Raw genomic sequence first — 15,966 nt, forward strand, 5'->3', positions numbered from 1 at the left:
AATGATAGTATTGCACAACTGAAACAGTTTATGCAATTGATTGATAAGCTTAAACTGCTTTAGGATCTTTTGTTGTGAAACACCCTGTTTTTAACTATTTATCCATAATTGATAAAACTCATACAATACGATAGCAACGTTTCGCTCAGACTCAGGACTAATATGATTGATATTAATGATTAATACACCAGCAAGCTGCATTGGTCACATGACTATACTATACCAGACCAATCAGCACAATCAATCTAACTGTTTTAGTTTTCTAAAATCATGTTGTATGTATCTATCTGTCTTGAAATGAATTTTACTTTGCAAAATAGATTTGGTTACACCCCCTTTGAAACTCTGAAAATCTGCATTTAAAGCCTTCTTTCTGGCCTTAGTGAGCTCTTTAGATCTGGCCATGGTGATCGAGACCAAACCAAACCAATGTCTTAGTTTTAAATAAGACAGACTCCTCCCAAATGTAATGGAAGTTTCTTGCCTTTCTCACAAGATAATTGCATTTATATGAATTACATTTTATACAATTTTACTTGTTCTTTATAGGGACTAGCAAAGCTATGTGCTTGCATTTGCACCTCTGTGGACTTAAATGCACTCATTAGAAGAAGTGTCCACAAACTTTTGGACATATACAGTACCAGTCAAAAGTTTAGACACACCTTCTCGTTAATTTTTTAAATGTATGTTCTTTTCCTACATTGTAAATGAACGCTGAAATCATCCAGACTATTAAGGAACACATAAGGAATCATGTAGTCATTTAAAAGTGTTAAACAAACCAAAATACTCTGAGGATTCTGAGGCTGATAACTCTAATTAACTTATCCTGTGTAACAGAGGTCTTCCCTTTTAGGGATGGTCCTGATGAGAGCCAGTTTTATTATACCATTTTTAAGGTATTCAAAAATATTTTTTAGTAATTATTCTTTAATTAGTTGAGTAGTTCTTGCCATAATATGGATTAGAACATTAATCAAAAAGAGCCATTCATGGTATACTAATTCTACCTCTTCGCAACTTTACAACTGATGCTCTCAAACACATTATGAGGACAATAAATTAACAAGTAATTAACTCTTGTCAAGTTCAGCACAGCTGGTAACTAAAAGCCATTCCATATGACCTCATAAACTGACTGTGAAAGTCCAGTCAAGATGTGCAAAGCTGTCATCTACTTTGAAGAATCTAAAATATAAAACATATTCCAGTTCGTTTAACTTTTTTTATAAAAATATGATTTTCTTCATCGTTTGGATGAGATTAGTATTAAAACTATGTAAAACCACCCAACTTTTGACTGATACTGTATGTGTATGTTAAAAAAGGCAAATGTTTTCTTGATCCTAACCTTTTTACTATTTGTGACAAACTTCCCAGGTAAAATCTAAGCAAAATGTGTGGTACCACTATATTAATGTTATGTTATTATAACTGACAAAAAATATGAGGGGAAGTAACAAAACAAAATTCTTCAACATTCTGCCCAATCTAAAATTGAGCAACCAACTGCATCTGCTAAAAAAATCATGGATGTTTTCCCTGATCTGATCATCAGAAAACACCAACAGTATAGAAGTCTATGGCATAAAGATACACTCACCAAGCACTTTATTAGGAATACTATACAGAGAGTAGTGCCTATTTTTGTCCATAAAACAGCCTCATACTTCATGGCACAGATTCCACAGTGCTGAATCCATTCCTTTGAGATTTTGATCCATAAAGACGTAATTACACTCATCGTCAAAACAACAGTTACACCAAGAAGGAATCAACCAACAGGAATGAAACTTGGTTGACAGGTTGGACACTGTGAGACATTTGAATGATTCAAGTTTCACGCTCAGCCGTGCATGTGACGTAAGCAACCGAGGGCTTATCTCTGTACCTGACTGATTATATAAGGTCGTCCCACTGAGAGGACTTTCCATTTTGTCTTGTGCTTTTGTATCGACAGCATTCTTTGCAAGTGGAGAATGTTTCCAACTCAATTCCTGCAGTTGGAGGAGTTCCAGAGGGGTCGCATCATAGGGCTCCAAAAAGCGTGATGGGCTCATCAACATGTTGCATGCCTACCAGTCGTGCATATAGTACCACAGCACAGTGATGGCAGCAGCAGACAGAAGAAGGCACACAGCAACAACATGAAGGATCTGAGGGGTCTGCATGATCCAACATGTGAGGAAAGACGCATCAGCCATGAATGCAGATCTTCAGCAATCAGTGAAGCCTTGCATGAGTTATCCCATTAGTGCCAGCACCATTGGCGGACAGCTGCACGACGCATGTTCTTGAAACCAGTTTGAGACAACTCTTGCCTTGTGACATGGTGCATGTGACATCATGCTGAAAGTTGCCATTAGATGGTAAGTATTAATAAGCTGAAAGTGTGCCAAAAAAACTTTCTCTAAACCTCTACCCCACCTTCACAAGCCTGGACTGTTGGGCCAAATTGTGTACATAGATTTAAGCCTTTAATGCCAAATTCTGATGCCTCCATCATTGTGATTTAAAAAAAAATTAAAGCCAGTTTCCAGTTCTTCCAGTGTTGGTGGACCTGTGCCCGTTGTGACCTCAGCCTTCTGCTCTTGACTGACAGAAGTGGAACCTGGAATGTGGTCTTGAATGTTGGAGCTCATCCTAATCAAGATTCAGCATGTTGTGCAGTTTAAGAAGCTTTTCTCTGCCAACCATAACTGTATGCAGTGGTTAAGGGTAAGTTAAGGCATCCGCATACTTTCAGCTAAACAAAGTTTGTGAGCATTGCACGAAGTCGAGCGGGCTTTCAGGTGCTTTCATGCTGGCATACTGTCTGTGGCATCACATTGCCTGTCTTGTACGCCCCACAACTGCTTAACAAGTTAAGTTTCATGTCTATCGAAAAATACAATCACCCATTGCATTCTGGGTAGACAAGTTCTCGTATGGTGACGTGTGAAATATTGAAAGTGTATAAAAATATCCTAGAAAAAGTGGAGGAGGAAGAAATCGCTCATGTTTGTTTTCTTTGCATGCCTCTTTTATAACGACCAATCACAGTCGCGTAGTGTCTTCGGCCGTGTAGTTTGCCCAGCTTCCATTACACGGTGAACGAAGCCTCTGTGCGACGTTTCTGGCTGTTCGTTTTCTCCTCAATTATGTCAATTTTTTTGCTGAAGCCACGAAAGCACCGCATCCGCATGACATATGCAAAAGCTTTTACTACCTTTCTGTCAGCTCCAACCAGTCTGGCCATTTGCTGTTGAGATTTGTGTCTGCAGAATTGCTGCTCACTGAATGTTCTTTCCAAATGTGTAAATGTACAGGTCTTCCTAATAAATTGCTTGGTGAGTATAAGGGAAAATTTACTTAATTTAAATAGCTCTAAAAACAACATGCACCTGTGCTAGACAAGCTATTTTAAAAAATGCCATTTTAGAAATAAAAAAAAGCAGTCTCAAGATATTTGTAGTTAATATATCAAGTATCTTTAGAGATGAATTCATTTTACAAAATCATTGTTTTCAATGATGACACATTAATGCTATTTTATAACAGTCTGTATAAATAAATTATTACAAAAGAAGGTATATGGGTGTTTGACTGCTTGAGAAGGAAAAAAGAACAAAAGATCAATTTAGTTTCTTACCGTGACATGCTTACATAAGAAGCTCTCCCCTCTGAAAAAACCCATGCCCCTCACACAAACATAAGCACTCCAGTTTATAATACCTTTAACAAGTGCGATAAAGGCTTTACAGTCGTGCATGCCAAGCCGCAAAATGCAAAGTCTATGGGGGAAAAAACTTCACTAACTGCAGTTAAAATGGCAGCAGAAAACCTCTGGGATTAATGGTATATCAAGGATTAATGCATTAATTGTAATATGATGCTGCAATATGATGTCATGTGCTGACCAAACAGCAAGAGTTTGGTATTGCTTTCCAAAGTAGCTAGCATTAAGCATCCAAACGCAGACATGCTGGTCGAAAAACCCGGTACATAACATCCAGGTTCGCAAATGTGGAAGATGGACTGAGAAATGGTGAGGAAGAAATCGTACAACCATATATTAGCTACATATAGCTAAAGAAATTATAGTTTACTATGGACGAATCAACAATTAGACCTGTTTAAGGTTTACCAGATCAGCATGTCACAATGCAAAACCATATTTGCTAGTTCTACAGTTGCTTTATACCACTTGATTCACAACCCCAACAACGACGGTATTTTATGTGATATCCAATTATAATTATATTATAAAAAAAAACATATTATGATATACCTTCAAATTTAAGAATACCTCTAACAAGTGGAATGGGCCAGCACTCTTGTGCAAAATCTTGTGCTTGAGAGGCAGTTTTAGGTGACTGTTCATATAGAATTGAAAAAGAAATAGAAAATGTTTAGATGATCAGTGTTTCGTCTGTTTTTGGGGTAGTGAATTTTGCAGCAAATTTTAAACTGGACTAGATGGAGGAAAATAAAATATACCCTAAACTAAATATTAAAGTTATTCTACACTGAATTGTTACTAATTACCCGAAAGGTTTTTTTTCCACCCCACCATAACCTGCCTTTACTTAGAGAGGGCATAAACATTTGAAATGTTCTCAATAAATGTTCTCAATGCACTCAATGGGTCATCCAGGAAAGTTACAATCAAGTCAAGTTGTGGTCATTCACTGGTACCTCCTTAAAGGGCATCTATTGGGCATTGTCAAGAATACTGCTTCAAATCATGTCACATTTATATAATTATATATAAACATATATGAATAATATAAATTCCCCTGCAAAATGCAAAATTGTTCAGTGCTACAGGACAACAAGGGGGTTTTATTCATCTTTATCTTACTCTATATCTAAATTTAGCATACTGATCACATGCTGGAAGATGAAGCAGCACTCGACTGACAAATAACCAAACATACCCTTTAAACATGCATGTTAGTGAGGATTGGTGTGTTGCTCCTGTGCAGTCATTCAAACTCTCAGTAAACTGGGTATAAGTTTCATAAACATTATAGTTTCATACTGATGCATGTCTACTTTTAAAAGGTCATCGCTCTTTTAATTATCAGCTTATTTCTCGCAAAACAAAGCAGGTTCTGTTTTTTTTTTTTTTTATGTGTGCATATCAATCTGATGAATGCGAAGCCCCATCTCCCATTAGCTCCTCAAGCACCCTCAGCATCCCTCAGCATCTCTGAATAAATTAGAAGCCATAGCGCTCATTCATTCCCATAGCCATTCCCCTCTCCCCTCAGGTTTCAATGTCCCCTGCCCTGGTCTGCGCTTACATCAAGCGTCCAGAGAGGGGCGCTGCAAGCTGTTTCACACCTACCGTGTGAGAGGTCCGCCACAGTCAAGATACACGGAGCAAATATAAGACACAAAGCAGGAGGGGATAAAGAGACAGAGAAATGGAGAAAGAGGGACAGATTGAACTCATAACACAGTACAGGAGGAAATCAGAGCAGTGGAAATCAACTGACAGCAAATGGACACATACAAAATAAAACAATGACCAAAAAAAATGACATTTCATATAACGCTCCAGATATCTGAGTTAAACATGTATTATAGTAACAGAACACATCACACTGACGAATGGAATACACATCTGTCTATAAGAATCTAGCAAACAAAACAGCAGAGTGGAAAATCGTAAGTTTTAATTCCCTATCCGGACGGGATTAGTTTCTCAGAGGGGCGTCTGTGAAAAATATTTCACATTTTTACTCAGTGATAAAACTCTTATATCTAGTCACATGGCATCAAGTTCAGTAGCTCCTCCATGTCCATTCGCTGCTGTGTTTACATGGATCTCCGTGGAAACACGCGCCCAAAGTGTAATTACGGTGAGTGGCAGTGGACAAATAGCTATTTTATTAAATGCAAAGGCGTACAAAACTTAGATATGTGACTAGAATTACTGGAGGACCACGGAGTTCAGCTAAAAACAGTAGGTAATTCAGCCTGTAATTTTTTCAGAGGACATCTGAGAAAAACACATACATGGTCGTTCCGGACAGTAATAAAATCACAGAGGACCCCGATAAAAGAGAAAATTACTCCAGGACCCCCTGAGAAACTAATCCCGTCCAGATAGGGCTTTACATACTTGCCTGTCAGTGAGGTAACACTTAACATTCCATGAATATAAAAGACTAAACATAAAAACGTCATTCAAAAACAGCTCAAATAACTCACTGAACTGAAATTGAAAGTCCAACATTGTTAAACAAATAAACATGACTAGTAACCTTTACTTAGATTAATATGTAAAACTTGGGAGTATGTCATGGGTTAAGTGGGTTAAATAGAAATCAGATGGTCTCTAAAACCACATTGTGACTTATTTTCCCATCTGTAAAATCTATGTCCATGAGTACAAATCCTTGTGTCCCTAAACAAGCAAACAAATATATGTGTCCCCTATTTTGGGTCGTACCTCTCCTTTCATGTTCTTCATGCCCATCTCTCCCTTCCCTTTCTTTCCTTTCTTCCCCTTTTTCTTCTTAAGGCAGGTTTTCTTCACAATGCAGAAACAGCAAGTGAGGATCAGCACTACTGCAACAATGGAGATAGCGATGATCGCCCAGGGAGGCACTAGATAAAGAGAGGAAAAGAGAGAGAGAGAGAGAGAGAGAGAGAGAGAGAGAGAAATGTTCACATACACTGTGCATTAATTTTTCGTATAAGTATCTCAGGGCTGACTAATTCCTATAGGATGCATGTCTACATCCTAAGATATTACACGTTTGGATTTAAATGCCTGAAAAAGTTCCTCAAAAATGATCAGGAGTTTAGGAACTACAGTAGACTAAAAATGAATGCTAAAAAATCATGGACCAATCAAGGTTAAAAAAAATTCTGTTGAAGTGAATAGTGAGTTCCAGGTACACTGAATTTCACACACAGAACCAGTTCAGGGTGATTGAATTGTTAAAGGAAAAATCATTCTAGGATAATAAGGGCAAACTTATTGGATGAGCTGTTGATGAGGAAGACGGTAAAAAGACATAATTAGTAATTTTAGAACAATAAATAATTTAAGGAGTAAAACAAGACATCTAAATGCTGAAACCAGTACTGACTAAGATAGACAAGTGTCCTTGTCTGTATTTTACATTTAAAGTTTTGGGGTTTGGGGGATTTAGAGACCTCTCTGGGGAGAATGTGTAATTGCACAGAGCATGTGGAAGAGTACTTTTAATGCAGGTTAATGTAAATAAATTGCTGTTTGAACTTCTGTGTTTGACTATAATTTTTATATTGCCAAAATGTCAAATGCAATTACATCCAATAAACCTACCAGACCACTCTGTTTTTAGAATTATTGTATTGAATGGTATACTTTAACGGTATCTCAATATTTCAGGGTATTTTTGTGAAAATTATATACTTTTCAACAAATACATTTAAATATTAATACAAGTATACAGTATAACAGTTTTATACACTTTTTAGAACTAAACAATCTGTAAACCATTGTCTTTTCTTGTATGCATCTGATTTGAATAACAAAATCAAGTAATGTCACAAAAAAAAGATAATAGTACTGTAATAAAACTAAATCTAAAGTGTAGTATTTTTAGTACATGCAGATGAACTAAAAACAAAGAACTACACAACAATCTCCTTAAAGCTTTACAGTAAGAAAAGAGTGCTTTCAGTATATTCTGTTGCTTTTTAAATCATAATATGTATGTTTTTTGTTATCCCAATATAACTTTGTCACAACATATTGTCTTCTGCAACATATTGTGTTCTGCCCTCTGACGGTTCCGGTCACAATATATAGTATACAATATGATATGGCACAGCCCAATGAGACATTACAGAGATGTCGTGCAAGGACACTAATAGTATTAAAATTCCAATATTTTGTCCCCTTCCAACTCTACTGTTACTACTCATGTTTTAAGTTTAAAAGACACAAATATTAGGGACTGCTGTGAAAAGGCTTTAAAAAACATTTAATGTGTTTGTACTCACGTGGGAGCTTGTCGATCTCATTAAGAAACTTGTTCTTGATGTCTCCAAACATGTCGTTTTTGCTGACATGGTCTCCTGACTCTGTGGCATTCTCTGCTGTTGTGGACAGGAGCGGAGCCATGGTCAGGCCGCTGGCACCTGTGGGCTGTGGGCCCACCATGGCTTCAGGCTTCTTCTTAAATAAATTCCACTTCATGATTGATGGCTGGGGCACACACGACACCTGCAAAACAAGCATTGCTTAGTGTTATAAAATGAGTTTTTACCAGAGAAAAAGTACTTTCTTGGAGAATTTGGAGATCTATCTTACTGTTGCTGACAGTGATCAAAAACACCTTGACTAGGAGGATATTTTGGAATAAAATTTGACAGGAGAGGAGAAATCAAGATGGAGCACTAGGCATAATGTAAACTGAGTGAGTAGCCTGCTGTACAAAGAAGACTGTGAAATGTACAGTCACTTGCTGGCTGTATACATACTACTGTACATTAAGTACAATACTTATAAAAACTGTAATTCTATTCTATTCAATTACAATAATACTTTAATTATCACAGCAATGGGTTGCGGAATTTTTATCACAGCAAAAATGTGACTACATTAAAAAGCAGAAATTGCTAATTGCATTCACTTTAACATTTTAAAAGTAATGAACACTGTTATAATTACATAGTGTAAAATGCAGACACTTTTTCTGACAAGTACACAAGCACTAAATACATTTTATCTTGTGGTTTCATTTTGCAAACCTTGTATATGTAGTAAAATAAGAACAACTGCTCTCCTGAACATACATGAAAATAATATAATTAAACATTTCATTAAATGCAAAAGAGCTGTATAAGCTAGCAAGTATAAAACAAGTCACAAGTTTTATCTAATGAAGATAATGCTAGCGAGCCACCACTTTACTTATGATTTCCAATAGTAGTAGTAGTAGTAGAATGAAAAGTAAAATGTTTGAATTTTAAATGTAGTAAAAAAAACTTACCAAAAAAACTTTAGTAAAGATACCTATTTAGAGAAGAGTAATGCAGTATTAAATACATTTCTTTTGTTACTGTCCACTTAGACAATGATACTTTCACTCTAGGTTGCCTATATAAACAAGTGATTAATTGAGATATAAAACAGCAGAGCAGTTGGTTTATTACACTTTTTTTATACAAGGAGCAAATTTCTATTGTTTATACACTTATGGAATAGAAAGTAGAAAAATCTCCTTACTTTTTGCCAAATTTTGTTCCAAATATTGTAAAAAAAAATCTAATTGGGAATCCAGAATCGTGAGCAGAATGCACTATTAAACCCCTACCGGCCACACACACAAACATTTATCCAGTAAATTTACTCCTACACCAAACTCATTATGTTATAAAATAAATGTCTCCTTGTAAAAAAATCTATTAAATTTAATGTACAAATTGCTTATTTTGGTAAATATCCTCATTTTGTTAAAAAATCCTCACCAGTGAAGAGGTGCACCTCTCTAATGTTTCCCTCTCTCAGCTGCAGTGTTGTTAACTAGCGTTAGCTACGTAGCTAGCAGAGCAGTACCACAGACTGTCAGCAGAGAGCAAACAAACACCAAGTTATAGTTGATTATTACTCTCTACTCAAATAAACTGAAGTAAATACAGCTTTTAGTGATAATGTGCATGCTTTGTATCAGTTAATACATCTTTTCAAACAAAGACTGGATTTTTACTGCTAAAAAAATATGAGCTCTGAGGTAACCGACCACTAGCATACGTTTGTTAGCTAAGCTAAAAAACTGGCTGCCTTTCTGTGTGCATTTCAGCTACATATCATCTAACTTACTGAAGATTTCTGTGTCTATATACAGGTTACAATTGCTCAGCTAGAGAATCAAATACAGTAGCTTGCAAAAGTATTCATACCCCTTGAACATTCTCAAATTTTGTCACCTTACAGAGAATTTAAGTAATAGACCAATACAAATTAGCACAAAATTGTGACGTGAAACAAAAATAATACATGGTTCTCAAAATTCTAGTCAAATAAAACATTGCACTTAACTCATACCCTTAAAGGAGAACCCTGGTGCTAAATTGACTTTTGATGTAGTAAAACATGAATAGCCCACCTGTGCACTTATTTAAAGTTATTAATGGCTCGTTTTAAATGTCAGAGCTCTCTGAATTTTACTAATGAGGTGTGGAGCTACTTTGAACCTGGAAAACGGTGTGAAAAAGCGATTTATTGAGGCAAAATATGCCCAGAAGCGGCTGTTGTAGTGCTGGGCAAAAAGCACAAAATAACTGGATCTCAAAAGGCTACGGGAGGACAGAGGTGTGCTATTCAACAAAAGTTGGTACTCTTTATCATGTTTCACTACACCAAAATTCAATTTAACACTGGAGTTCTCCTTTAAGAAAATCTAGTTCAATCAATTGCCTTCAGAAGTCACTCAATTAATTAATAGAGTCCAGCTGTGTGTAATTTAGTCTCAGTATATATACAACTGTATTGTGAAAGCCTAAGTGGTTTGTTAGGGTGTTTTTAACACCAGCATAATTTGGTCCGGTTAAAACAGACTCTGGATTGTTTGACCCTTAGTGTGGTTTGATTGAGCAGGTGTGTGCGGATCAAAACAACCAGACCGAGACCTGCTAGAGGAGGTGGTTTGATCCAGTCCCAAAAAAACCCTGAAGTGATTGTTTGTGGTGAGAATGTAATCTGACCAAGCTATCAAATATACTCCTTTTATTTGAGCTGAACTGTTAATAAGGCGCAGTTTAATCTGATATATCTGCCAGATAACGCTAATAACCACAGCTATGAACAAACGCTGTCTGCTCCATGCTGTTTACACGTTTGGTCTGTGCTGCGTTCGCTACTCTCATCTGCACGACTCTGTTTACTATGTGTAAATCTGCAATGCACGTCCCATTGAAAACAATAGCACAGCGTTTTCGTGTTCCGTGTTAGAGCAGCTTTAAACTGCAGAGATATACACGCTGGAACACAGAATCTTCTCTCTTTATATTTAAGATGTCAGACAGCTCTGACCAATCAAAGGAGACGATGTGCTCACATGGTTTATTGGTGCAGTGTGAAAACAGACTAAACAGAGGAAGAAACGCTCCAAGTAAACAAACTCATCAACTACAGGTGTGAAACGTCCTTTAAGAACACTAGTGCTGTGATCAGATAAATCCTTTTTTGCCTAAATGAAAAGAACTTTATGTTGCAGAAAAGTAACACTGCTAATCACACTAAGTATACACTCTCCCCACTGTAAAACATGGTGTTATGAATAGGCTTGGGAATCGAGAATCGGTTCCTGTTGAGAATCGATTCCGTGTGTTTCGATTCCACGGAATCGTTTGGCACCTTGCTTAATGATTCTCTTATCGATTCCAGACAGCACGATCACACAAGTTACGCATGTTACGCATGATTCAGTAAGCACGTCTTTTCAATGGCGTCCACTAGGTTAAAACGCTCGAAAGTTTGGCTTCATTTCACGCTACACAAGGATGGCAAAAGGGCGTTTTGCAACCATTGTACATTTTTGATAACATCGCCGGGAGGGAATACATCAAATATGCACAAACATCTGCGCACACAACATTATTAGAGAGTATTTGCTACATTTCCATATTGCCAGTTGCACATTGTTGTGGACATGTTGACCTTGTTGTTGAGTTTGTAAGGTCGTATGATATTTAAGTAAACAAAGTTGGTGCTTATGAAACTGTTTGCTCTCCTTTTTTCCCCAAATTGGAATCGATAAGAGAATCGATAAGGAATCGAATCGTTTCACAGAATCGATAAGGGAATCGGAATCGGAAAAATCTTATCAATTCCCATTCCCTGGTTATGAATTAGGGCTGTGCGATACGGCAAAATTTGGTATCGATCCAATACCAAGTAAATACAGGGCCAGTATTGTTGATATTGATAACAATCACAATACTTTCTACTACTACCATCTACTTTTGTGTAGGGGAGAGTAATGTTTAATAATTTATAAAGTGAATGCATCATCAATATGCAAATTTGAATGAAAGCTTGAATTTTCAAGGTTATTTTGTAATTCTTACTTTAATTAAACATGTTTTTAAATATAACTAAACACAGGACAAAGTTTTTGGGCAAAAAATCCTCATTAGGTTACTGTTTATAGAAAAGTTAAAACTTAAATTTCCCATTTGGGAAATCTGTTAATCTGCATTTGCAAACTAAAGATTTTTTTCTTAATGTTGTTTTGACAGTTAACATAAAATATTTATTCACACATATTCATATTTCGGTTTAAGGCATATCTTTTTGTAGGTAGCATATCTATTTTTCAGCTCCAGTAAAATAAAAAATAAAATAAAAAATAAAAATAATCCATTTAGATTTAGAAAAGGGGGAGGGACTAATTGAGCATGAGAGAAGTGAGAGAAGACGGGTATTGATAAATTAAAACTTAAGAATCGAACCCATCACACAAGTATTGATATATATCCAATACCAGCGTTGGTATCGATATATTTTATATCGAGATATTTTAAATCGACCTGTCCGCCCCTAATATGAATATGTTTGCAAGCCATTGTAGGAAAGATATTCATCTTTCTGGGTACATTTTAATAAAACTAGTATCTGAGGTGTACATAATGTAAAATATACCACTGGCAAGATGGATTCTTGTTTAAACTGCTAAAAAAGAAACCTGCACTAAAAGTAATGTGATTCACAGAAGAAATGTGTGCTGGATCTCGATGTGCCAAAAATGAGATTTGGGCTGGCAGTCTGAACATAGCCTTAAATGACTAAACTCCTGCTGAAACCAGTGCCTGTGGAAGATTACAAACAAAATGAAAAGACATTTTACTGTTCTGCACTGAAGATTCAGTGAAATGAGCAAACAGCACATTTCTGCAGTGTCTCCTCTCTGCATCAGTAGAGGTAAGCTTTAAAGAAGCTGACAATTTCTCGGGATAAGACTTTGTTGCAAACAGGCATGCCAGGGGAAACGCAAGCTATTTTACTTGTGCATTATGCAATCTGCTATTGCGTAAGACAAAAAGCACAGCAAAATGCAGGAAGAGGTAAGAAAACAAGATTATCTTTATCTTATTTTACCAATATATATTGTGATTTAAAAAAGAAAAACATGTTTTTCCAAATTTCAGCATTTCTATATGCAAGGCAATTTTTTTTTTTACATCAACTGCTTAATTTATTAAAACTAAATCAAATACAGCTGCTTTCCACTTCTGTTTAAAAGCCCAATACTCACATTACCAATGCACACACACAGTACTTGTCTACCTCGACAGACACAGGCTAGATGTTTGAATTAATTACTTTGTAGACACTATGATTCAGAACAGACATTTCAAAAGCCCAAAAGAATCCTGCTGTTTTAACAGCTTTTGCATGCTAATATTACATAAATTGTTTAATTTGCCTGTTGTGTGTGATCTAAATTTAGTTTTTTATGACCCAATTTATTCCATTTTGTGACTTCATTGGCAAAAAAACTATGCAATTTATCGCATTAACTTTTCTAAAAACAATGAGGCCAATTTATTAAGCATCTCAGGGTAAAAGTGGTCATTTAAGAACACCTTTCATCAGCTGTCAAATTGAATTTACTTAACTTTAACTGATCCTGGATCAACATCTTTAATCTGAGGAGATTGATGAATATGGGCCATATGTCAAATAATTTTAGCCACATTATGCCAATTTAACTAGCTAGATCAAAAGAATAAAAATAAATCTGCCAGAACAAAAACTCAATAATCCGATCAACATGTTTACATTACCATGGGGATTCAGATAATGGAAAAACTCAAGTAATCAGATTTTTGCTTAGCAATCAGCCAATAAACTACAGAATAAGATCAAGTAAATATCATGTAAAAAGGTCAGTGTAACATCATCATTGAGGGCAAAATTTGAAAATAGAAAATTGAGGGTAAAACCATATTATTAGTATTTAACTCTTACCATTTGGTGTAGCATAGAAGAAATATGTTTTCATTCATTTTTCTAATTTCCTTGTTTTTTATTTCTGCACCTTGAAATTAGAATTACAGAAAAAAAAATCAATTTCCGGATTTTCCCATCTTGTAACAAAAGTAAGTTGCATTATACCATCAGATATGTGTAATAAGATAACAAAATTAAGAGAAGATCCATTTTTTTTTCCAATTTGTTAGCGAAAGGCAAAAAAAAACCTTCAAGATTGGAAAGTCAGATCAATTTCTTTTTCACCAAAGTAACTGAAAAAAAAATTAACTATTAAAGTTTTATACCCACGTTCGATATGTAACCTATGTTCAAATTTTGCCTGAAACAGTCAGAGAAAATTAAACTAATAAACATCACACTGACCCAAAACCCAAAAGTCTTTGGAGCTACTTTGGAGCATTGCTGTGAGAATTTGACTGTATTCAGCGGCACGTGCATTAGTGAGGTCTTATCCTAAGTACTAAAAGGAGCTCCATCATTCCAGATGCTTCTGCTCCACATCTCAATAAATATATGAAAGTATATAAATATTTGGATACACAGTGTAACACTGCAATAACTATATATGCTGTGTAACTGTGTGCACGAGTCATTTTGTAAGCTGAAATATTTGTAAATTTTTTATTTCAATGTATCTGTTCTACAGAAATGTATAAATATATTAATTTCTAACACGGTGAGCTCTGTAAACTGGGGGCTTGAAAACTACTTTCCTGTTCTGTTGTTTTTCTTTAATGCTTGAGATGTGAATTCTTCAGTTTTCAGCACTGAACAGTATTGATTAGACTCCAGCAGTATTTGCTGTTTCTCTTCCTTTTGTATCAAGAGCATCTGGTGTGTGTGCTTAGCAGCGTTATAATCACTCAGCTCTCTGAGCCAGATCCCTCTGTTTACACTGACAGACAGACAGAGAGAGAAACAGAGTGGGAGAGAGAGAGAGAGTAGGAGGGAGTGGGAGATGTGCATGCTAAAGGAAAAGAGAGAAAGTTAACTGTTAGGAGTTATTAGTTGCTGAAATTTGCTAGCTACTTTAAACAGTGACCTTATACACAAGTTATCTAAATATAGTGTTGCAAATATCTAATTCGTTACCTGTTAGAGCCAAGTGTAATAGCTTCTCATGGGGCTTCTGTGTGTATCGCTCAGCTTGTCCAGAAATGTGTGTCCTCAAAGTGTGAATTACACTTCCTGACTATAGGGGGGATCCAGAAGACCCAACATTATATCTACAGCAATTTCTCACATCTGGTGCTGTATCAATAAATCCTAAAACTTGACCACATTTGGGAACAGGAAGTGAACAAAAGATCTAAAGCAAAAATATTTAGCATTCTTTCTTGAGCAAATGCAGTGTTTCTGATGATAAATGTATATGAGCCTCGGTGAAAATACTGATACAAAATCAAAGTTAAACCAGTAAAAATCCTGATGTGTCATGGATGACTACAATTTCTTTACTTTGTGTTTTAAAAATGGTGTCTTAAATAATTATATGGAACTTAAAACATCTTATTAAAGCATTTGAATAGTAAAAATGATTAAAACAGAATTATAGAATCTACAAATGCATTATAAATAGGAACTTTAATCTAAATTTAACCTCCAACACTGCAGACCACCACCAGCCACATGATCACACATTCACTCTGCCCTGTGGTGCACTGAGGGGTTTCCCTATCTCTTTTAGGAAATTCAGCAATTAAAGTGAATGACAGAGTGCTGTAGGGAACGTTCCACATCTTTTAGAGCATCTAATCTGAATTATCTAGGAATTAAGAAATGGCAGGTAACATGAACAGTGAAGATTAAACTGAGATCTGGAAATCCAAGAAAACCTTCTGAGATTATTTCAGATACGCTAAAAAGACAAATCAAAGTCCCCGTTTGACTGCTAAAGATCTCCAGAAGGATTAGGACACTGCAGATTGGATACAATAAAATCAGCAATAATCTAACCTTCATGGTATAGTCATCAG

The 15,966-nt window shown here is 35.9% G+C and overlaps 1 protein-coding gene across 4 annotated transcripts in view; it reads right to left on the reverse strand.

Annotated features, from left to right (window-relative positions):
- The window catches only part of syt2a (synaptotagmin IIa), a 95,413-nt gene that overhangs the window by 13,754 nt on the left and 65,693 nt on the right, over positions 1–15,966 (reverse strand). For 2 of the 4 annotated variants that reach the window (XM_049462806.1, XM_049462805.1), the window contains exons 1-3: positions 13,967–13,996; positions 7,993–8,215; positions 6,446–6,603 (exon numbers count right to left, since the gene is read on the reverse strand). In XM_049462806.1, coding sequence (XP_049318763.1) covers positions 6,446–6,603; positions 7,993–8,215; positions 13,967–13,981 — 396 coding nt within the window. In that variant the 5' untranslated portion in view covers positions 13,982–13,996. Of the gene's footprint in view, positions 1–6,445; positions 6,604–7,992; positions 8,216–13,966; positions 13,997–15,966 lie in introns of those variants that run through there. The other 2 variants (XM_022662302.2, XM_022662301.2) reach the window with 1 other exon arrangement.

Source organism: Astyanax mexicanus, chromosome 13 (genome assembly GCF_023375975.1).
Source record: "Astyanax mexicanus isolate ESR-SI-001 chromosome 13, AstMex3_surface, whole genome shotgun sequence".
Classification (NCBI taxonomy): domain Eukaryota; kingdom Metazoa; phylum Chordata; class Actinopteri; order Characiformes; family Acestrorhamphidae; genus Astyanax; species Astyanax mexicanus.